Below are 24,087 nucleotides of genomic sequence, written 5' to 3' on the forward strand. Positions count from 1 at the left end.
ATTCATTGCTAACCTGACTGTTCACTGCTAAGGGGAGGGGGGTGAAAAGGGAGGATGGAAGGAAATTCTTTTTTAGGTTTTTTTTTCAAGGCAATGGGGTTAAGTGACTTGCCCAAGGCCACACAACTAGGTAATTATTAAGCGTCTGAGGCCTGACTTGAACTCAGGTACTCCTGATTCCAAGGCTGGTGCTCTATCCATTGCACCACCTAGCCACCCCAAAATTTTTTAACTTAAAAATATACATGTGAATATGGATTAAAAAAATTAAAAACCCATTGATCTTGGTTATAATATTCCTGACCAGTTATCTAATCTTGAACTTGAAGTAAAAGAAATTTACCATTATTTAATGAAGCAGACAATTCCATTCCAGATAGCTCTATACATTAGAGACAATGTTGTTGTTGTTCAGATGTTTCAACTGTGTCCGATGTTTTATGACTCCATTTGGGGTTTTCTTGGCAAAGAAACTGGAGTGGTTTGCCATTTCCTTCTCCAGTTTATTTTACAGATGAGGAAACTGAGGCTAAACGACTTGCTCAGTAAGTGTCTGAGGCCACATTTGAACTCATATCTTCCTAAGTCCAGGTGGGAAGGGAGTTAGAGGGGATGCTATAAACTCACTGCCACATAATTACCCCATTAGGAGCAATACTGTATCTTAAGCCAAGAAATGTTTTCAGTAAAAGTGTTCCAAGTTTGAACCCAGTAAGACAATGCATCTATACAAATAAAGCCTTACTCTCTACATTGCATAGCATGAAAGGCAATATAAGAAATGACCCCAAGCAAAAAATGACCACATTAGTCACTTCAGAATTCAATTTAAAGTAAAAACCCTCCTTCCTCTGCTCCACTTCCTTTGGGTTGGTATAAGAGGACGAGCTGATTGCCTTGACATGCTGGTGATGGCCCATGAAAGGAGACAATATATGTAATATTGGAAAGTCTTAACTAAGTTTATCAAAGATAAATAAAATAAATCAAAGATAAATAAATAGATCAAAGATAAATTAAAATAAATCAAAAGATAAACAGCAAGATTCTTCCTGCAGGTGCCAACAGCATTTTGCCTTATTTTATACTTTTGCCTGCTAATTTCTCTTTCCCATGGGATGATATCTGTGGCAGTGCCCACTGAAGAAATTCAATGAAATTGAAAATTACATAGGTTTAACTACGTATTTTAATCACCCTAACAGGGTCCTTTGCTCTTTTTCCTTGAATGCCGATGGACAACGAGTTCCAGGTTATCTGTTATACCTTTGCAGGTCTTAGCTTGTAACCCACATCAAAAAAGAGTCTCATGGAAGGAAGAGCTCCACAGAGAGAGGTATCAAAGTCAGGCTGCTGGCCAAATATGCCCTCCCAACTCTCAGATGAACCAGATTAAAATGTAATTCAGAAATATTTAACAAGACGGAAAAAAATCCAATGCAACATAGATAATGGCAATTTGTGGTTTTCTAAATCAATATGCTACTCACAGAGATCCATTTCTGTTGGAAGTTCCCCATTGTCTAAGCCATTGGTGTAGGCAGGTCCCAAACCTCACATTGATAAAGTCATGGATTATTGAAATATTAGCTTCAACACAGCAGTGATCCTAGGCTTTCAAAGGCTAGGCCAGTGAAATTCAAGTTTTAGCAGATCCTGCCACTCTGGAAAGGCTTTCTGGCCAGGCCAGGCAATGGACAATGCCTGTCATTCAAGGATAAGTCTAGCTAAGTATGGAGAGGCACCACCAACAGATAGGCAACCAGGTGATAAAGGTTTCTGGGTTGGGCTTTTTTTTTTTTGCCACAGTAACTCATGTACTAGAATGGTTGCAACCTCCATCAGTTGGTATCTGACACATAATAGGCTCTAATTAATTGATAAGGGTTCTCAGAGAAATACAATAATCAATTTTCTTTTGAAGCATCTGAAGGAGTATACTTAGAGAGAACCACACTTCATGTCAAATGAGATTCAATGAGATCTTTAAGTGCTTCCCACAGTTCGTGATATATAATAGGAACTATATAAATCCTGCAATTTCCACTCCTTTTCCTTTCTTCTCCTTCACATGGTCTATAGAAACTAGTAAAGTAAATTTTTAGGTTGTAAGTTTCTCCATTTTGTTTTAGGGTTATACAAAGTAAAAAATGCATCTATGAGATGCATGAACTCTATGGCCTCTGAGGTCCCCTCCATCTCTACAATTCTGTCCTTCCTTCTCTACTGGCATTCCTCTACATATTTCTTTTGGTCTGGCCTAAACAATTTGAAAGCTTAATCCTCCTGGATTTATTCTCAAATGATTATAATGTTTATAATCACATAATATTTTCTATCTATATGAGGGAAATGTAGGTCTTTCTCAATGAAATTGAAAGTTACATAGGTTTAACTATGTATTTTAATCACCCTAAGGTGGGGGGGGGGACACTTTCTATTTGTAGACTCTTGTCTTTCCAACAGAAGGGGAAATTGTTTTCCAGTTTTTATTGCTGAACCTAGAACCCAAGTGGAAGATATTAAACTCTGCTGCAAATCCTTGAGTCAGGTTATTTAAACTGAAGTTAGATTGATTGTGAGAAATTCAGATGATGGGTGAGTTGTCTGAAATTTTAAAAAACAGACTAAAAATAAGTCATAGGCAGTAATTGCATGAGTTTCAGTCAGTCAGAGATGACTGCTTTTATCTTAATTTCATTTAACTGAGGTGGTTAAAGGGACTGGGGGTGGGGGTGGGATGAAAGGAGGTAGTATTTCTGACATCATCAGAGGACATTTCAGGGTTGTTGTTTTTTTTTTAAAGGCTTTGCTGTCTCTCCCAAGCCTAGCACTGCCTAAGGCTTATCCTTCTAAGAAAAGGAGACCAGAGTGTGATTGGCAGACTTTACCCAGGAATAATATTTTCTGTTTTTGTAAGACTCAAGGAGTGCTTTGGCCCCATGGCTTCTGTTAGTTCTGAGTTTGCCCATCCCATGTTAGGTTGTTAAAAGGTTTTCTCCTACTGATGGAGATGGGTTGTTTTGGGGGTTTTTTCTTTTTTTCTTTTAGTATTCCAGACCACAAAGCAACTGAAGATTTCAGATCTACAGCATATTGTGTGGTTAAGACATAAAAGACTAAGAGCACCTGTGCTTTTAAGAAACCACTGGGCAGAGTTTGAGCCAAGGTCTGATGGCAAAAAAAAAGGGGGGGGGGGAGAGGGGAATTTCCTTTCTTTGGGACACTAGCTTAAAAATTCACTGCAAAAATACTGAAAGTACAAAAAGAGGTGGTGTTTTCCTTAATGTGGCTCCAATTCCCTGTGATTACTTCTTAAATTCCAACTCTTCCTTCTCCACCCTATCATTAAAAAAGGACCTTGCAAATTAGACTATTTACTCAGAGAGCACAATTTATGCAAACTGAATAGTTTGGAAAAAAGAATAATCTGTATCTCATTCCTATGTCTCATAACCTGTAACAAAACATCTTTTTGATCTGGTACTTTCTTTTTTTAATCTGCAAAGCATCATTGAGAAGATTCCTTCTTTCTAGATGTCATTCAACTCCCACAAATAATGAATACATCATAAAAAAGAAGCAAGGAGAAGGATCTACAGCCCTAAGCCTGGGTGTAGGAAAGTTTTCTTTTTTTGTTAATTTGTACTTCCTGATGCCACTCTTTATATTATTCAGAAAAGGGAAAGGTATTTTGGGTCCACAAAGTGATGGGACAGAACATTTCTAGCTAGATGGTTAGAGATGAACTGGGTCTTCTTGACTCCAAGCCCAGTGTTCAATCCACTGTGTCACCTAGCTGCCCTCCCAACTTTTGTCTATCCACTATTAGGCCCATTGAAGGCTTCTTTGTAGCTATAAAAATATATTGGATTCAGAAAGATGGAATATATAAATATCTTGTCTCTATGTTAAAGGAAGTACTGAAATATATAGTTGAAGAACTTCAGAATGGAAACAGTCTTTAGAGATGATCCGGTCCAAATAGTTCTGAAATGAATGAGAATGAGGTACGGGGAAATGATTTGTCCAAGGTCATAGAAATCATTAATAGCAGAGTGAGATATGGAATTCAAGTCTGTAAGTCCAGGGCACTTTCCCAGACCTTGTTGCTTTCTAGAGGCCAATCCAATTTCATGTTATGACTTCTCTAGATTAAATTGGTAGGCTTTCTGTATCATTATTTAAGCCTCACTCCTCCCACCCCCATATTAATTTAATGAGTCAGTGGGGAAAATGGTAGAAAAACTCAAATGATTATCCGAAGTTGGCCAGTTTGCTAATCATTCTTGAAAAGACATAGGAAAGACAAGGTTTGGAGATCAAGTAAATGTCCAATTTATTTTTATAACTTGAAACTGGAACAAACTGTTTCGAACGAGCGTACAAATGAGATGGCAGACACATGCTGAACTCAACATTGTGACGTTAAGGGAGAAAAGAGGCCAAAAATCTCGTACAGAGAATAAAAGGAACAATAAATATTTCACTAAGCCATATTGAAACGACCTCCTGTCATCTCAACATTTTATCCATAATAAAAAAAAAGTGCTCGTTTTTTAAACAGAGCACAAATACCAAGCAATAATAAATAGTTCCAAACTTGTAGTAAAAGACAAAACTTCCAAGTAAACAACAAAAGCTCATACAATAAGTAATAGAAAAAGGTAATAAAAATATTTTGCCTTGCCGGTACAAATGCAAACAACTGAAACCAATGTTACTTTGCTTTGCAGTTCTGAAATACAAAGAGCACCATAGACATGAGTTTGCCTGTGAGAAACAAAACCTTGGACAGTCTTTCACTCAGGACTGGGATGAAATACTAATTTCTTTTCTTTTCTGTTTTTTTTAAACCTTTCTCTTAAGTTAATTCAGTCTCCTCTCCCCCTCCCTCCCCCAAAAGACCCTCAGACAGGAAGTGGCAAATTCCAAGTTAGGAAGATGTCCCCCAAAATGACCATGTGAGCTTCAGCATCATCTTCAGAGATCCAGCAGCAAGGACGAGGGAGCTTGCTTGATGTTGGCCATGTCCCATTGTGCTTGGCCACTGGCTTTTTTTTTTATTTATTTTTTTGAGAAGGAAAAGAAATTCCAATTTTTGCTGCAGGCAGTAGGAAACACAATCCTTGTGCTTTCAGATGACTTATTCTTGGCTTTAGGGTGACTTCTCTTAGGCCACTGAACAACTGCTGGTGAGAGCTATCTCAATTATGGGACAGCCGTAAGGTTGGCTTGGGTTCCAAGGCAACTTAACGGTATATCCAAATGAAATGTTAAGTTTCTGGGTTTCAAGGGTTCAGCCAGATAGGAAGCCTAAAAGTTGCATCAGTTTTTTTGTTTGTTTGTTTGTTAAATTTTCAAACAAGGTCAAGCTAAGTGGCTTGGGGAGTGGCATGTCAATCAGACACTCCAGACACCCATCAAAAGAGAAAGGTTATCTGTATTTGGTGAGGAATTACCCACAAAGATGCTAGGTTTTTAACTTCCTTTTCCTGAAATCATAGTTTCCTGAAATTGGCATCTTAAAAACTGTTACCCCCTCCCCGGGAAGAAACAAAACAAAACAAACAAACAAAAAGAAAATATCACTGTATCTTCTTAAAAGCTACTTGGGGTGGAGGTGGGAGTGGGGGTGGGGCAGAAAGAGGAGAGAGAGAGAGAGAGAGAGAGAGAAAGACAGACAGTCAGACAGACAGAAAAAGTGGAAGGAAGCAGGAGGGAGGAGAGAGATATCAAAAGGCACCAAATTTCATCCCAGTCCCTCAAACATTCAGAAATTGATGGAATGTACAATTAGGAGAGAACAGCGGCAAAGCGGATCATAAACAGACTGGCAAGACCTGTACAAGGAAAAGGCCCTGTTCTGACAGAAAAGGGAATTGGGCCCAAACCATTTGTATCCAAAAGTTTAATTTGCAATCATCTCAATAGGAGACCATTTCCCCTGTGTCTAGCAGAAACCACGGCTCTCTTTGGAAAGGGTAAAGGTCATTTAAAAATTGTTCTTCTTGAGGGTGGGAGAGATGGTGATCGGTCGGTGATGATAGGGAAGGAAGTTCTCTCTTTCTCCACATCTTAGACTTTGCAGAGAAAGGGGGATGGTGTCAGGGACACTTTATGGAATGTTACTTACTTGAACATCTTTACAAAAACTGATTTTTCCACTCAACATGAAAGGGGAATTACCATCCAGTCTGATGTGGCCAGACCCGGGGAAGCCTTGATGCAAGGTCCAGGGTGCTCTGAGTGAGAAGCCCCATGGGAACAGTACTTTTTGTAGGCCAACTCTGATAAAAATATAGACAACAAAAGTGATTTGTGAACAAAAGCATTTAACAATGTCACTTTGTTTCTTTTACTCAAAGGTTGTCAAACAACCCTTTCTCTTTTACAATAGGTCTTAACATACAAATTTTTTTTTTGCAATATTTTATCCTGCCAAATTAAAAAATATATTATGGCAGCCTGTTTGTCTTTCTTTTTTATTTCCAAATTCACTAACAAAAAGGTACATGAAATCCCTTTAAAAGGACAAGCGTACAGTTAAAAAATTACAAGCTCCAATAGAAATACAATGAGTGCCTACATCATATGAACCAACCAATATCAATGTCCATTCTGGAGAGGGCAGGGAAGGAAGAGAAAGAAGGGTGGGGAGAGAGAAAAAATAAGTACAGGTCAGAAATGTGATTTTTTTTTCTGCAAAGCAATAACAATATTAAGCACTTTTTTCTACATACTTTTTCTACATGGTGTAGCAATCCCCTTTTAATCCCCAAATACAAGTTTCTATACATTTTTTGAAATAAAAATTCAACACCCAAGGCAGAAAAAAATTTACTAAAACTCAGACTTTACAGTTACAGTGACAAGAACAAATTTATAGACCCACCATTTAAATTTTACTGCAACATTTTCAAGGAAAAAGAAAAGGGTTTTTTTTTCCTGGTTTTGTAAAATGCCCAGGCATTCTCCATTATTACAAATACTGGTCCACTTTTACAGTAATCAAGAAATTTTAATATATATAATATATACTAAAACCCCGTCACCAAAAGAAAACAATATACACATGGCCATCACGGCATTTCTTTTATAACCTATTAAGCAAACTTTGAAAAAAAAATGATCGCTCAACACACATACACACAATTTTTTTTTACCCTTGTATGTATCCAATACTGTAAACGTATTTTAAGACAGAGTGCACTAAATTTAACTTTTAAAAAAAAATTAGCCGTTGTTCCTGAATTGTTTTTTTTCATTCAACGATAACAACTTGTAACGTGTGTCACTTGAGTTTAAATTCAGCAGTAAGTCACCTCCATTCCATTTCCTAAGCAGCGTTGTCCTGGAAAAAAAAAACCAAGCTGAGAATAATTCAGCCAATGGATGTCCGAAGTTGTGCTGGGTATACATCTTCATTGGATTGGGTCTTATGGCATTTTTCATGTCCTCTATCTTCAACCAGGATTTTTTTTTCTTTTTTTAAAGTAAATGTGGCTTTTTTTGTATGTTTGTTTGTAAAGAATGTACTTTTCTGGTTTTTACTCTTTTGCAAAAGTCTTTTCATTTCACAAAAAAAAAGTTTTGCATTTGTCTCAAGAGACTCAAATAGGAAGATCAGTTTTCAAGGCACTCACGTCAAATTGAATGGCAGTAGAAAAACTGTCCAATAAATTATTATTTTATCTTTTTTCTTTATAGTGCCAGTATTGTGAATGCCATGCTTAGCAACACTGACACTTAATCTCTCAGCTGTCCCCTTACAGTTTAACCCACCTCTGGGCCAAGTAAAATATGCTGCAATTTCTTGTTTAGAAGCCATTTAATTTAAATGCAAACAAAAGTTTTAAAGTGCAGGTCAACATAATTAAAATGTCTAACCTTAACTGTTCTCAGCTCAGTACCATTTGTCCTAATGGGACAGGGGGGAAAAAGAATGGGAAGGTACCTTTTATCCTAATTTTTCCATCACTAATCTGGACCAGAAAAAAATTTATATATGTTTTCTCTCCTTAACAATAGCACCATTGTGCATTACTAGAGACAACCCCAGCTTGTTCAGATCCTCAGGGTACCAATACTTGACTCTTTCCTGGTTTAGAACCTAACAGCCCTTCAAGAAGCATCTACCTAATGATTTCAGTAGCTCTAACACTATAGAAAGACAGCCTAAGCTAGTAGACGATTTATCATTTCCTTCCTTCCATGTGAATACAGTAACACTCATCACATCTAGATGGGTCCTTCTACCTAGGCCAGGTTGGCTATTCTAAGACAAGTGACATCCATTCTGCAGCTCAGGGCATCACCAATAGTCCAATGAAGTCATGTTATCTGCCAATAATGCACAATTGAAGGATGCTACTGACCCTGGCTGCCTTTAAACAAAACTTGCTTTATCTCACTCACTGGGATGATTTTGTGGGGCTGATTATTTTTTGTTTCGGTTTGTCTTTTTTTTTTCCAGTTACAAAACGTGAATGTTGAAAACTATTTGAAAACAAACCCAAAAAAAAGGCCTCAGTCACACATGACTTCATCAGTGCTACATTTCAGATCCAATTCCGAAAGAAAGTGCTACAATTTTAAAGATTGTTATCCGCTGTACTCCCCACCCCCCATACCCCACTTGCTTTTCTTTTTTTCTTTCGTATGTGTGCGTGTGTGTCTGTGTGTGTGTGTGTTTCTGTGTGTGTGTGTGTGTGTGTGTGTGTGTGTGTGTGTGTGTGTGTGTCTTTGGGGGAGGAAAGGGGGAAAAAACAACTTTAAAAGTTATTTAAGTGTCGGCTTCTTCACAAGAAATTACACATGCGTAGCTTAAATTTCAAAAAAGCAGCGGCCCAAAAATTATAATTTAAAAGATAGGCTTCTCCCCTACAATGCAAGTAATCTCAGGCTACTACTGGGTAAAATTAATAAGAGATACCCAACAAAATTTGAAAAGAAATTTAAACAGAAAGAATAATAATAAAAAAAAGTACCTGCACATGCCAAAAAAAATTACAAAAACCCAATAAATACAGAAATTATTGCACAGTTAAAAGGCTCCACAATTTTTACTGCCTTAATCAACCCTCAGGTTTAATAGAACTTTGTAGACACAGGTTAAATTTGAGTGCCATTTCCTGGCACCTACCATAGTTATGCTAAGTTATGTTTATGGAGGCAAAATTAAGTCAGCATTTTCTCAGTTGGCAATTGTTAAACTGTACAAATTAAATGTTACCTAGACCCCTGATTTAACCCAGTTGGGAAGGAGGAAGGAAGGGGATGCTGGGGGGGGGGGGGGGAAGGGGACAGTGGGAGGGGAGGGGAGGAGGTGTGGGGGCCTTTAGCTTCTTTCGGCCTGCTCTATTTTCACATCGTTTGTCAGCAAGTGTTCTCCGTGCCATTTTTTCATGTGTTTTTCCAGGGTGCTATAAACGCTGAATGGCATCTGGCAAATATCACAGCGGTAGACCTCTTTTCCTATCTGGCCGTGGGTCTTCATGTGGCGGGTCAGCTTGCTGCTCTGGGCGCAGGCGTAGTTGCAGAGCTCACATTTGTAAGGCCTCTCTCCCGTGTGGCTCCGCCGGTGCACCGTCAGGTTGCTGCAGTTCTTAAACACCTTGCCGCAGTACTCGCAGGTGTCGCTGCGGCGCCCTTCCTTGGAGCTGGGCCGGCCGGGCCCGGGCCCGCTGATGTGGGGCGTGCTGCCGCCGCTGGCCGTGCCGCTGCGGCCCGAGAGGCCCCCGTCCAACATGTCCCCCGGCGGCGTGGAGAAGCGCAGGCTCCCGTTCTCCGAGGAGTGCTCCGAGGAGGTGGCGAAGGGCGACTGGCGCGAGTCTGTGAACCCCAGAAAGGGATCCTTCATGAAGTGCCTCGAGGCCGCGTAGCCCACCAGCCACTGGGAGTAGACGTTTTCCGAGGGGATGATGGCCGCCGGCGGCAAGTCCAGGTCCTTCTCGATCTTGATCCTCTTGGAGGCGTTGTTTAAGCCGGGGCTGGTGATGGGCGTGGGCTTGCGCGGGAACAGGCCCGGGAAGGGCTCGCCGGGCCCGAAGCTGCGTCCGTTGACGGTGCCCTCCTCGGCGCGCTCCAGCTCGCCGGCCACGGAGTCTTCGTCGCCCGTGTCCCTCTGGCAGAGGTCCCGCGCGCACAGGTCCCGCGGCTCGGAGCCCCTCTTCAGGAAGCCGGCCCGCTTCTGCTTCTCGGCCAGCATGTCGCTGTACTGCTGGATGGCTCCCAGGCCCACGTTCTCGATGACTTTCCCCAGGACCAGGGACTTCTCGTCCGGGAGCGACTTGGAGCCGTTCTCTCGGTTGCGACTCAGCTCCGAGTCCATGCTGAAGCTGGACTCGGGCCTGCTCTCGTTCTCCAGCTCCTCCTCCTCCTCCTCTTCCTCCTCCTCCTCCTCGTTGTCGTGGCCCAGGGAGGGGTCGCTCTCGTTCCTGAAGTCCACCTCGCCGGCCTTCAGGCCCTCGCCGGCCAGCTCGCTGGTGCCGGGCTCCGGGGAGCTGGTGGCCGAGAGGCCGTCGTCCGACCTGCCGGTCAGGGAGCCGGCCTTGTGCATGTGGGTCTTCATGTGCCGCTTGAGCTTGCTGGCCTGGGAGCAGGCGTGGTCGCAGAGCTGACACTTGTAGGGCTTCTCGCCCGTGTGGCTGCGGCGGTGCACGATGAGATTACTTTGAAACTTGAACGTTTTCCCACAGAATTCACAGGATTTACTCTTCGCCTGAGGTTGGGGAGGGGTGGTGCTGCTGGGAGGCATGGGGGGCAGTGGAGGCGTGCTCAAAAAGGGTGACTTAGGGCTTGGCTGAAAGGGGTTCAATAAGCGATGCATAGGGTTGCTGCGGTTCGGTGAGACCGGAGGAGGGGTCGAGTTGTTCCCCGCCAGCTCGCGGAGCCTCCTGGAGAAATCCATCGCTGGCGAGTCGATCGCCATGGGGTTCAGACGCATGACTCTGTCAAAGGCACTGGGATGCTGGGCGACTAACCCCATTTCTTCGGCACTAAGGCGATGTGGGTCCAGGTGGTGACGGGGCGGTGGGCTGAAAAGTGGGGGAGTGTTGGGGAGCCGGCCCTCGCCGAAGCCGGGGTGGTCACGCAGGATGGGGCCTGTCATTCGTAAGAGACTAAAAGGGTTGTTATCTCCCAGGAAGTTCATCAGCGGGGACTGTGCAACAGCCTCTGGTCCCAGAGGAGGAGGGATGGTGATCCGTGGAGTGAGGGAACTGTTTGAAGGGCTTGTTTCCAAATAGATGCGGAATCCATGTGTGTTTTGGGCATGTTGAAGCAAGAACCAGGCGCTGTTAAAAGGTTGCTTGCAAGTTGTGCAAATATAGCTTGAAGGCTCATCTTTACCTATTAAAAAAAAAAGCAGAAAAAAACACTCAAAAATCATACCGATGAGAGAACCCAAGTGCCACTGACCCATACTATATTTTTCTTATTTTCCTTACAATTCCCTCCCCATCCTCAGCCCCCCTCCCCAAGGCATCCTTTATTAAAAGAAAGTTAGGGGAGGATGCCAGCTAGGTGGTGCAGTAGATAGAGCACCAGCCCTGGAATCAAGAGGACCTGAGTTCAAATTTGACCTCAGACATTTAATAATGAACCCCATTTGCCTTGCAAAAACCTAAACAAGAAAAAAAAAAAGTTAGGCAAATTACCCAGGAAGATCCAAATAAATTCCTTACATTTTAAGTGGCAATAAAATCACTGCTAGAAAGGCCTACATTTGGCCTGCACTGTTGAAAACATCACCTCCTAAATGATAACAAAGTCTCTTTTGTCCTCCAAGGGAAACGATGGATCCTAACCCCATCACTGTCTAACTAAAGTAATGAAATCTCTCTAGGCCTCAGTTTCCTCATCAGTAAAATGAAGGTGCTGAACAAGATAAAGTCTGAATGAAGGTACCTAGAAAACACATAGATCTTGTCTCTTACGTGTACCTAATTAAGTGATACTTGCTTTAAGGAATTTCCCTAGAAAAATGACTTTCTGTTATGGGTTTGCATGGTTTGGGGGGGTACATTTATATTTAATATTATATCTTTATTCGCCAGAGTTCATTCAGACTATACAATAAAGATACTAAGAATACAATGGAATTTTGCCACCATCAAAGTCTAAGAACCCTTGGAAAAAATGCCCCTATAGGAAATCTTCCCCTTCACCCCTCCTATTTCCTCTGCCAAAACACCAAGTGAGTATGTAGAAGAATAAATGATAATCAAATCTGACAGGGTGGTTGTAATGAACTGTAACAAATGTTGCTTTGTTAGAAATTTGCTTTGTTTGGTAACATCACCAAGAGATATTTATGGCCACTGGTTGAATGGGGTCAAGAACATTCAGTTCCTTCATCTGCCTGTCATTCAGACAACCAAGAGAACTGAAGTTGCAACTTTCATTTGCTATTTGTCTTTTCTGATCTCTCTTCAAACTGAATTTAAAACTATTCAGTTTTAGTCTGTAACTCTTATTATGCATTACAGAAAGAGGAAAAAAAGACAGTATGGAAAGACCTTGGTTTCTGTCATCATATTCAGTAACTTAAAAAAACAAAAAACAAAGCCCAGCTCTTATCCCTGCTATATTTATTTTGTTAGCACATGAGAACACACACACACACACACACACACACACACACACACACCCCTCTGTCTTCCCTAATAAAACAGGAAAGTTGTGATTTTTTTGTGTGTGTTTTTATTTCTAGTGCCTGACCCTCCCTGACTGTAGGGAGACCTAAACTTGGATCCTCACTCTGATGCTCAGATTCTGCCAACCTAGGTAAGTATTTTTTTTTTACCTATGTGTTCCTTATCTGTAAAATGGGGTAAGTATAATTCAGTCATCATTGTGAGAAAGTATCTTATGATCCTCAGTGTTACAGATTTGAGAGAAGGAATGTCCTCCCAAACCTCCTTTTTTCTTCACCCCAGTCTGCCTGCCTCCATATGGGTTTGGTGGTTTTTCTGTTGCTTATTTTTTTTTAACTCCAATCAATGCATGGTGGACTCAGTCAAACACGAACAAAATAAATGTGCTAATTACTCTTACATATTTAAGAGAAATAGAAGAACTTGGAAAGCAACAGCCAGGAGGCAAGGGCAGTGACAACCCACAATTCTCTTTTTGAAATCAACTACCCATGACAGTATTTCAGAAATGAAAGTGGGATGGGGGAGAGGAGAATGAGTTAATCTATAAATAAATAAGGCTGGAAGACTTCAAGTTGTGTAGAAACCTGTCTTTCAGGCACCCTGTAGCAGAATGTTTATAGGCACATAAACTGTACTTTTGAAAATGTCTTTAAAACTGTATGACTCAGAGGAACTGAGCACCCTAAAGCCAGAACACAGCACTAAAGGAAAAAAGGAAAAAAAAAAACCTGAATGATTGACACCAATATAGTTTGACTACAGTCATCACATGGTTCCAGCTCCGAAAATCCGAGAAGTGAGGACATACTTGGCAGAAAACTCACCTTCAAACACCAGCCAGAATGTTGTAGAAAGATAAAGGATGAAAAGACTTAATAGAATAATATTTGGGGGGGGGGGGGGGACTAATAGAAATAAAATGCCTAAAGTTTTGAAAAATTATCTGTTGTCTTGCTTGAATTTGAGAGTCCATCGGTAAGGGACTTCCCCTCCATCAACCCAGATGACAACTCTGGTGCTTTTGGACAGGGATGACCTTCATGAGTTGTGGAAGACAAAATTCTACATCTGTGGCCAGCCTCCAGTAGCCAGCATGGCTGTTCTCAGTTCAGCCAGAAGACAGGAGCGCCATCTAACACCTGGCTATGTTTGGGCCTTTCCAGCATGGCAGAACTTGCATGACCAGCAAGCCAGTGCTTGCATGACCCTGACACCGCCTTGGAGAACCCAGAGTCCCTTTCCTACCATGCCACCATGAAACATCAAGTATTAAAGAATTGCTTACCTCTGGGGGTGGGGGAGGGGGGGAAGGAGGGGGCAGATTATAACATAGAATAGTTAAGCCTCAACTTTTATAATTAATCTTTCAAAATAGCTTATGTTAAGTACTTTGGGCTGGGCTTCTTCCCCAAAATTCCTGTATAATTCACATGCTAACAGTGAACCTTATTTGAGGACTAGAAAAACATTCATTACCTCTCACAACCTAACTCACCAGGACAGATTTGTGGGATTCTGGGTGTGGATTGGAGTGCAAACCCCACCCCCCACTCCCACCTTCCATGATGTCCGGAGACCTAGCATTGTAATCTTTGAAAATACCTATATTTCTACCAGTGCACACCCTGCACCTACAGTATAAAAAGTGACAGGAATCATCAAAGCAGGGCTAAAGTAGAGAACGTTTCCTGCCAGCAGCTGATTTATTTTTTCGTTTCGGGAACAGTACATTTTTACCTCAGCTTACCTGGGAGCAGAGCTTAATAAAGACTGTTCTGAAGGGAGAGTTAATATGACAGATGACAGGCAGCATCTTACAAGGTCATATATCTTCAAATTAAAAAGGGTCCTACCTCCTTCACCTTCATTTTAACCACTCTAATTAATCGATTTATTATATATAGGCAGTTGTTCTATTTCTTCATTTTTCTTAAGTCAGATGATACTCCTTGGCTCTTGTTATCCCCCTCCCTCCTCCTCCTCCTCTCCTCACCCAGTCCCCCACCCTATCTACTCCCCCAGGCTGTCAAGCATTTTTCTAAGATCTGTCCTCATGAGGAATGTCTAAATTATAAGAACATGTAGAATTCCCCAGAATGCTGGGGACTAAGGCCAATCTAAAGTTGAAATAGCTGATTTAAAAAAAAAAGTAACTTCAAAATGGCAGCTGGTGAGAGGACTTGTAACCGCTTGTTTTGAAAAACTAAGAGCCTTCATCTTCACCCCCCCCAAACATTTAAACTTTTTCTTCTTAAGAAACAACGAAGCAAATAGCCATGTCTACATGCATTGTGAGCTTGAGGAAGGCTGCTTTTATTAGTGAAATCAGGTTTCTGAGCTACCTATCTTTATAGGACCAATATTGGCTCTTTCATCTTTGTCATTTCTATGCCCCTAAACCTGCCAATTCTGAAGACCCCCACCACAAATGGCAGACATTCACTGTAGGCCATTCGGCTATCGAAGATCTGACAACTTCATTAAAAAAAAAAAACACTTTCACAACCCTTAAAGGCTCTCTCTAAACTCCCCTCGCTCTTCCCTCTTTTTTTTTTTATTAAAATGTTCATTTCCATATTATCACTTCATGGTTATCTTGCCTAGAAATTGCCTTAAGCAGTGTAGATGCTCACTTTTAAGAAGAGAACAATGTCAGAAAGTCTTTGAAGATTCACTACGATCATTTTTATATTCTAAAACTTGCTAAATATTTTAAACATGCCTATGAACAGTCATGTATTGCTCAAAAGTAAGCCTTCTCTTTAATAATGTAGGATGCCAGGCCTCTAGAACTCTTCTTCAGTCAAAGGCCCCCAGGAAGTTGATTTCCAGCTTCCCGATCTATGCCACTCACTTCCATGGCTTCCTCTCCCAAGGGGCACCGTAGAAAGATCGTTATGGGCATTACCCCTTAGCAGAGCAAAATTCAGGCTTTGCCAGACCTGGATGGTTTCCCATACTGTGACTGCCTGGGTTTTATTCTGACTGACAAGCCAATTATGAGCTTATTTTTTAATGACTGTACAAAACAAAGTCAAATCCTGCCCTGAAAACCTAGAAATGCCTTAGAAATGTCTACTCTGCTCTAGTCACTAAATGTTTTCTATTATACCACCTTTCTACCTCTACCCCATAGCAATCAAGAAGTAATTATAAAGGGCCTATCAGGGGCTGGACAGTATTGATGCAAAATAAAAAGCAAAACAAATAAAAGCATCCTTACTCTCAGAGTTTAGATTCGATCAAATAAAGGGGTAAGGTAATTGCAGTAAACTGAGGTTCAACTTACTAGAAGAATTATTGTTATCAAAGAGCTATGTTAAAACATTTCGTTTTAGTTCTGCTAAACCCAGAGATCAGAGTATAAATCTGCAGACGTGATAACCCAGAAAACTCTTTCACTGAGTTGAATTCACAGGTTTGTAAAAATCAGATCATTTATTTCCCAAACTGCTTCCAATAAGCAGAATTCACCATTTTAGGCCAAAATTTTAATAACGGGGTAGGCAAATCTTCTACCCAGATATTGACAATGTAAGGGTAATCTGGGTATGGACAAGAAAATAAAAGGCCTATCTTAGTGTCACTGAGTCCTCTCTGCCAGGACACTTGTAATTCTCTAACTTTTCATCCTTAGGTAAAAAGAGCAATGAGACACGTACAGTTAGGTTTTCCCACCACTCTTTTTTTCCTTCTTTTTTTTAAAAGAGAGTTTGGATCTCCCTATCTTACCAAAGCTGGAAGTGCAATGAACTCCACAAGGAACTCAATCCTTGTATACTGATCCGAAAACAAGCTTTGACCTGTTCCATGTTTGTTCTCCTTAGCCTGATGGACACTGTACCGCACCCTAACCACACCCATCTCCCATTTCCAAGAGCTCATCCCATTGGTGTTGGACTTAGTGTGGACACCCAATTTGTATTAGCCTCCTGAAGTTTAGAACTTCTGAGCTCAAGAGATCACTAGCCTCAGGCACACCAACAGGAGAGATTGCAGTCATCCCCTACCACTCTTTAACAAGCAAGTGATTTTTTGCTTTACAAATAGATCCCATAAACAGATTAACCAATGACTGCATGTGTAGGACTCTGTGCTATGTAGTAAGAGAAATATAAAGTTTCAATGAGACAAGTCCCTGCCTTCATGTAGTTTACAATCTGATAAGCAGACATACATGTAGATTAACTACATAACACAAGGAGATAATGTGTATCACCAAAGTAAAATCTACACCAAGGAAGTATAAGGGAGAAATTATTACAAATGAGAGGAATTCTGAAGGTTACAGGGAAGAGGCAGCATTTAGACTGTAAAAAATGGATTGAACTTCAAAAGGAGAAAAATATGGATAGAAGTTATTCCAGATACAGGGTGTGAGTTAGATGTAGTTTGGGGGTGGTGCTACTTTTTTTTTAAATCTTGTTCCTAGTTTAGTTACATATTCTAGTCTTTACTCTAATGACAAATGGGATGGCTTGGATAATTCCGAGTCTCTTAGACTCAGTTTCTTCTTCAAGGAAATATGGGAATTAGATTGCATGATTTCTAAATTTCCCTTTTCAAGCTAAGATTCTGGCTTCTTTCACCCCATTGAATTCTAGTTATTTTTCTTCACTTTATTAGCTATGGGGGATTCCCTTATCCCTTCCCCACAAATGCTAACCTTGCCACTATCGCTCCAAGAGATGTAGCTGTAATAGCCTGGCGGTATATCGAGTACAACTTTGAAGGAATCTTAAGGCATCCTCTGTCTGCGGTTTCCAAAGCTCCACCAATGTGGAGACTGGCACACTTAAAGAAAGCAATGGCTCCCTTCACAGCGTCATTTTCAGGAGCAGGCCTTCGTTGGCTGGCTTCCTTACAGACACTCTCCCCTCCCCGCCCCCACGCTACTTTCTCAAAGCCACTCCATTTTTAATGAGCATTTAAACAATTACTCCTCCTTATTATGCTAGTTACTCTAATAATACCAATAAAGGTATCCTTGATGCTCAATAAAAAACACACCTTTAACTGAATTATTATTAAATTAAAACCCCGTAATTGAGAGCACTGGTTAACAAGTGTTCTCACAAGACCAGCTAAGGGCATTTCAAGCCAGGTGAAGATTTAGTGAATTACAGGGAATGGGGGGGGGGGGGGCGGTGAGCCACACAGGGGCTGAAGGGATCAGAATGTCTGCTTCATTTAAGGGAGAATCTTGTTCTAATCACTAGAATGGGCCCTTAGAGTGTGGGGTCATTGTCCCTACACTCACAGATGCCACCTAATGACCTTTGTCACCTGTCTTCCTCTCAGCAGACCATCTGCTAAAAAAGAAACCACTTGGAAACATTCTTCCCAACTCACAACATATAGACCATTTTCATGCAAATCAATCTTTTGTTAGAGGGAAAGTGTCCAGGAATTTAATTTGTCTCTGTAAGCTTAAGAAGCATCTACTAATCTACAATGCTAAAGCCATGGGGATGAAAAAACAAAAACCAGTGCCTGCCCTCAAGGGATTTACATTCCATTCTACAGAAAATATATTCAAAGTGATTTCAGAGAAGGGGAAAAACACTAAGAAAAACCGGTGTCATTTAAGTTGGGGTGGGGGTGGGGGTGGGGGTGGGGCACCTGATATTGAAGCTCCAGAATGGGACAAGGGTTGGAAAATCCCATTTAGCAGAAGGATATCTTCTTTCATTGGGTTCCAACCAATCTTTCTATACTCCCATCCATTCTTTGACATCCATTTTCCATCTCCCACCTAGGGACAGTCCTTCACACACTTTTTCCATTCTTGGAATGCTCTCTCCAACATGTTTCTGCATCCCTGAATATTTCACTTTATTCAAAACTCAGTTCAGGGACCAGTTCCTACATAAAGATATTGTTCTGAAGGTAGCTGTTTCTCTCCTTCAATTAGTTTATATTTACTAATCTGAGTAATAGTTGATATAATGAATGAATTAATGTATTAATGAAAAAACCTTTATCAATCTTTTACTATTGCCAACCACTGTGCAAAATTCTGGGAAGGTATATAGAAAAGTCAAGACAGTTTCTGATCTTAAGGAGCTCAAAAATTAGGGGAGATAACATATACAAACTATCCCAAAAATCTTAGAGGATTTTTAAGCTTCTGAGGCTTAAATTAAAATTGAATTAAAAGCAAATAAGATTTACAACTGCACCAAGAATTATGAGATGCTCAGTGTAAGAATTTGGTCACAGGATGATGAATGGAAAGGCCCTAGAAGCCCTCATGGTACAAAGGAAATTCAGATGGCTCCTTATTCCCCACTAAATTGTAAATATCATAGGCAAAGTAGGGATTATAATTTCTGCCTCATATACATACCTCAAAGGACTGTTATAAAACACTGCTATAGAAAGGTGAATTCTTATTTTTAATAATACTTCTACAATCTAAATTACAGGGTTATTTTGAAAAAAGTACCCTAAATTTAAAAAAGTAAACCTACAGAAAAGTGAACTATTATTATTATTATATTGCCATGAGTTCTCATAAATAAATTAATTTTCATAAATATATTTAAGTTTTCCAATAAGAATCCAGGTTCAGTCCAAACTGAGGGCATAATGTGCTAATTATTTTCTCATGCCATGGATAGTAATCACTGTATACTCTTTATCTTCTACAAATATTCATTGAAAGACTATTTTATATGCAGCATACTAAGATTAGAGGTGAAAGAAGAGAAGAAAATAGATCCTCAGGAGGTTTATAGTCTAGAATCTAGATTTTACTGTTTTTAAAGATGTAAAGACCACTTTTCACTCCTTGGTCAGATTTGGCCAAGGCAATGGTTTGCTGACCTCTAGTCTGAATGGTTGGTATACATACATGTATACTTTCATATAAAAATGAGAAAAGCAATAATAAAAGATACCACAAAATATTCCAGATGAATGATACAAGTTATGAAGTTAAAAGGAGATTATGGAAATATGTTTTGCATGATTTCACATGTATAATTGATATTACATTTCTTGCCTTCTCAATGGGAGAATTCATAGAGAGAATTCATAACTAATTTTTAAAACTAATATTTATTTTAAGAATATAAATATATATTTATTACAAAATAAATATACTTTATATATCATATATAAACATATAATAAAATATTTTATTATATATAAATTATAAAATAATATAAAATTATAATATATGCAATTTTTTTAAAGGACAGATAATTGGGAATACAAGCAACACAAAGAATAGCTTCAATGAGGAGGCTAAGATTTGATGGGTCAGATAACAATAGGGACAAAAGAGAGAACATTCAGAAAAGCAGGGGGAAGGTAGGAGGAAGGTAGGGAATTTCAGTTATAAGTACATGAGGCATGTTTGTGATTATAGGGAACAGACACTGGTTAAAGTAGAAGGATGTGTAGGGACATAGCAGAAAATATGGATGAAAAATTTAGAGAAGCTAAGGAAAAGAAACCTGCATAAATGTTCAAAACTGTGTTAACTAAAAGTATAGCTTCAAGTCCAAGAGCAAGGTTAGAATCGAAGATATTAGATCCAATTTCTTGTTTCCAGTCATTTCTTATACACATACATACACTCCTGTCTCTGTCTCAACGAAATTTAGAAGTGAATTTGCTCCTATTAAAAGATCAGTATTGAACTGAGCATTAAGAGGAAATAATAAAATGATAGTTCTTTAGAAATACCAAGCCATTATATGTGAGCACAGTCTTAGAGGGATGACAAGCAGCACTTTTCTTTCGATTCAATGAACTTAGGCTTCACCATTCACACTGTCAAGGAAGGATTGGAAATATAAGGTTATTTTTGATAGAGGGGCTAGGGAAATGAGTTCCAGAGAAGAGACCATTACCATTTTGCCAATGCAACTGGCCAAAAAAATATGAACCTTTCATATCTACAACCTTTCCTCTAATATCCCTGGGAAAAGATGATGTTTGTCTTTCTTTATCAAAGAAAACCATGATATCAAGGAGGTGATGCCATGACAAGCACATGAACTGGATTTCAATGAGGGGGATGTTGCATCCAGAACCATCCAGGTTCAGTGGTCAGATATGAATTAGGATGGCTGGAGATGACCCTGGATGTGAGGCAATCAGGGTTAAGTGACTTGCCCAAGGTCACACACTTACCAAGAGTCAGGTGTCTGAGGCCAGATTTCAACTTCAGACCATCTGACCGCTCTGCCACCTAGCTGCCCATTGAAGTTGGACTAATTCCACCTTTGCTGCTTAATTTGCTGTGTGATTTCAAGTGAGGGCCTTTCTTCCCTGGATCTAGATGATGATGATGGACAGAGGGTGAGTCTGCCTGTTTGTTCCAGCTTTAATCCTAAAATGATTGTAAATAAAGGGACCACTATATAAATTAAACTTTGTAGACCATGGGCTTCCCCTCTGACACTTAAGTATCTCCCACCCATCTAAGTACAAAACCTCCTTGCTTCATGATCTCTCTTTCCATTCTGGTTGTTGGTTAATCTCCTACTACTCACTTCATGCATCCAGTGCCTCAGTCATTGTAATCCCAACTTGGGCCATGCTTTCTCACCTCTATACCTTTGCCTGTTCTGTGTGCCTCTACATGTGGAAAGCCATTCCCTTTCACCTTCACTGACTGAAATCTTTCTCCAAGGCCTAATTCAGGAGGTACCACTTCCATTATGCCTCCTGTTAGGAACACTATCCTCTCCTTCCATTAACTCTATAGCACTTTGTTGATACTTCTCTTATTGCACCCTTGAATTCTATTTTAAAACATATCCACCTGTAAACTTGTCTTATCCCTTTCAGTCAATAATTCCCCTCCATAAGGGCAGGTACTGTGTCTTAGTCTTTGTAGCATTCCCAGTGGAATAAAATTAACCAAGTAATGAAAATGATAATTCTAAAACACTTTACAATTCACAAAGTACCTCACTCATATCAAATTATGAAGTAGGTCATATTATTATCCTCAATTTACACAGGAGGAAACTGAGGTTCAGAAAAAAGAAATGACTTGCAAAGTAAGTTATCATAACTAGGACGTAAACCTAGAAATTTTAAATACCATTTTAGGTTTCTCTTCACTACATGCTGCTTCACATTCAGGTTTAAAATCAGAGAAAACTTTGTTATATTTTGTCAATGACCCTCCATATGTTTTAACAAAAAGCACCAAAAAGATCTACAAAGGCTCTTATGTTTCTACCATTTACAATCATGAATTTATCCTGGGTCCTGTATAAACACTACATTTTTATATTGCAAAGAGCTTTATTTAGGTTAAGAGAAAAAAAGAACTAATTTAAGTTAAGAGATTAAGCATGGATATTTCTTTTCCCCAAAAATGAAATGATCAGGTCTGAGGAAAGTCCCAGATTCATTTAGGAATCTGTTCCTTTTGCTGGTGTGACACCCTTTATGCAAAAGAAGAAGCAGTTACATGTGGGCAATCTAATCATATCAGAAATGATCTTTGTCTTCCAATAACATTCACAGCATTGTATTTATCCCCCTGGTACATATTTGGTCTATAATCTATTATAATTATTTGTCTATGTTATCTACTGGCATGCCAATTTTTTGAGGGCAAAACTATCTTTTTCATTTCTTTTAATCCTTCAAAGGGCAAAGTGTAAAGTCATGCACAGAAGAATCTTTGAAAATACAAAATGAATGAAAGCATATATAAGAAAACAAAATCTTAAAAAGTGAAGGAGTTTTAGAATTCTAATAATAAAACAGCTGGCATTTATAAATTTTTTAATATACATTGCTCTCAAAAATCCTGCGAGTTATTATTAACCCTATTTTGCAGAGAAACTGAGGCCTGTCCACAAAGTTAATAAGGTATCAAAGGTAAGATCTGAATCCAGGTTTCTAGTGTATTTATATCAAAGCTATGAGGGACCTTATAATCATAGAATCTCAATTTTTTAACATAAAATGCAAGAACTTGAAGGACCCTAGAAATCATCTAATCCAATGCTAGTATCCTATAAATGAAGAAACTGAGGTCTAATTAGGGAAGATCTCTATTTAAAGGAAGCCTGAGATGATTCTTTTTTGTAGAGCATATAAACATTGTTTAATTATGATTTCCTTAAGTTTGAATTTAGTAGAATGTCTGTGAGTGCCACATCAGTTAGAGATTTGCCTTTAAAGCAAGGAAATCTTACTTCAAGTATAGCCGTTGGCTGATATCATGTGACCCTATGCAAATCATTTAACTTCTAGGCTAAGACTAAATTACTTTAAATCTAAACTAAGTTACCACAACCTGCATTTGTAGAAGGAATTTTTTCTTCTGAGAATTCCCTGTAATACAAATAAAAAAAAGTCGCAGGTTTTGCCCTAAACCAATTAGTGAGTAAAGTGAAGAATGAAAATCAAGGTTGGTGAAAATGATTTTCCTGTCCCTATTAGTGATATATGAAATGGAAAAATAACTTGGACATCAAGCCTTGATTCCATCCTCTACTACCCATATTATGTTGGAGAAATGCCTCTATCTCCCTCAGCTTCATTCAGCTTCTTTCATCTGTAAAGAAGGGTAACAATATTACACATGACCTATATCATTGTTTTTTAAAAAGTAAAGCACTATAATAATAATCAAAATGAAGGTGTACTTCAAATTTAATCTGTAATATTCTTGCTCCTGACTGAAGGGCCTTCTCCCAAGCAGAGACTGCCAACTGGGCGATTTTTGCTGCTGTCTTATTTATGCATTATTTTTGACTGGGGTAACTATCTACTCTTTGTATTCCTAATACTTACTACACTGACTGGCACATGGTAGATTCTTAATAAATTTTGTTGATTGATTGGTATCTACTCTATTCAGCTTCAGATAGGACTTCAATAAGAATGCACTGATTTTCCAAGACAAAGGGATTAGACAACTGGTCTACTACCTTCCAAGGTGCTTAATTTTTTTAACAGCAATAGAATGTCCTTCTTCATTCAGATTCCCAGTATAAGGAGAGTTTTAGTCCTTTTACACAGGAAAAGAAAAGACTTTAAAAATGGAAGCCATTTGACAACTCAGGCCAAGGGACTGACTTGACATTTATCTTGCATCAACATTATACATTAATGTGACTTAATGTAATGTTGATGATAGCCTTTATTTAAGGTATACTTAAAGACACAGGCCATATATACAAACCTTATCTGATGACCCACTCATACCATATAACATTTAAAATGATGAGAATTGCCACAATTCAATCCAACTCTTTTTAATTCAATTTGGCACAGTGTAGTGCAGTCAGAGGACCTCAGACTGGATCTGCTATTTACTTAATATTTGTTTGACTTTAAAGCAAATCTCTTGAAATTTCTGAACCTTTTGTTTCTTCATCTGTAAAATGATCTCAAAAGTTCCTTTCAGCTCTAAGCCCTACAAATCAACTCAACAAACATG

At 39.5% G+C, this 24,087-nt stretch overlaps 1 protein-coding gene across 2 annotated transcripts in view; it reads right to left on the reverse strand.

Moving 5' to 3' along the window:
• Positions 1–1,670: 1,670 nt before the first annotated feature.
• The window catches only part of BCL11B (BCL11 transcription factor B), a 137,940-nt gene continuing 115,523 nt past the window's right edge, over positions 1,671–24,087 (reverse strand). For both annotated transcript variants that reach the window (XM_074213047.1, XM_074213048.1), the window contains one exon: positions 1,671–11,352. In XM_074213047.1, coding sequence (XP_074069148.1) covers positions 9,341–11,352 — 2,012 coding nt within the window. In that variant the 3' untranslated portion in view covers positions 1,671–9,340. The remainder of the gene's footprint in view (positions 11,353–24,087) is intronic.

This window comes from Macrotis lagotis, chromosome 1 (genome assembly GCF_037893015.1).
Source record: "Macrotis lagotis isolate mMagLag1 chromosome 1, bilby.v1.9.chrom.fasta, whole genome shotgun sequence".
NCBI lineage: Eukaryota > Metazoa > Chordata > Mammalia > Peramelemorphia > Peramelidae > Macrotis > Macrotis lagotis.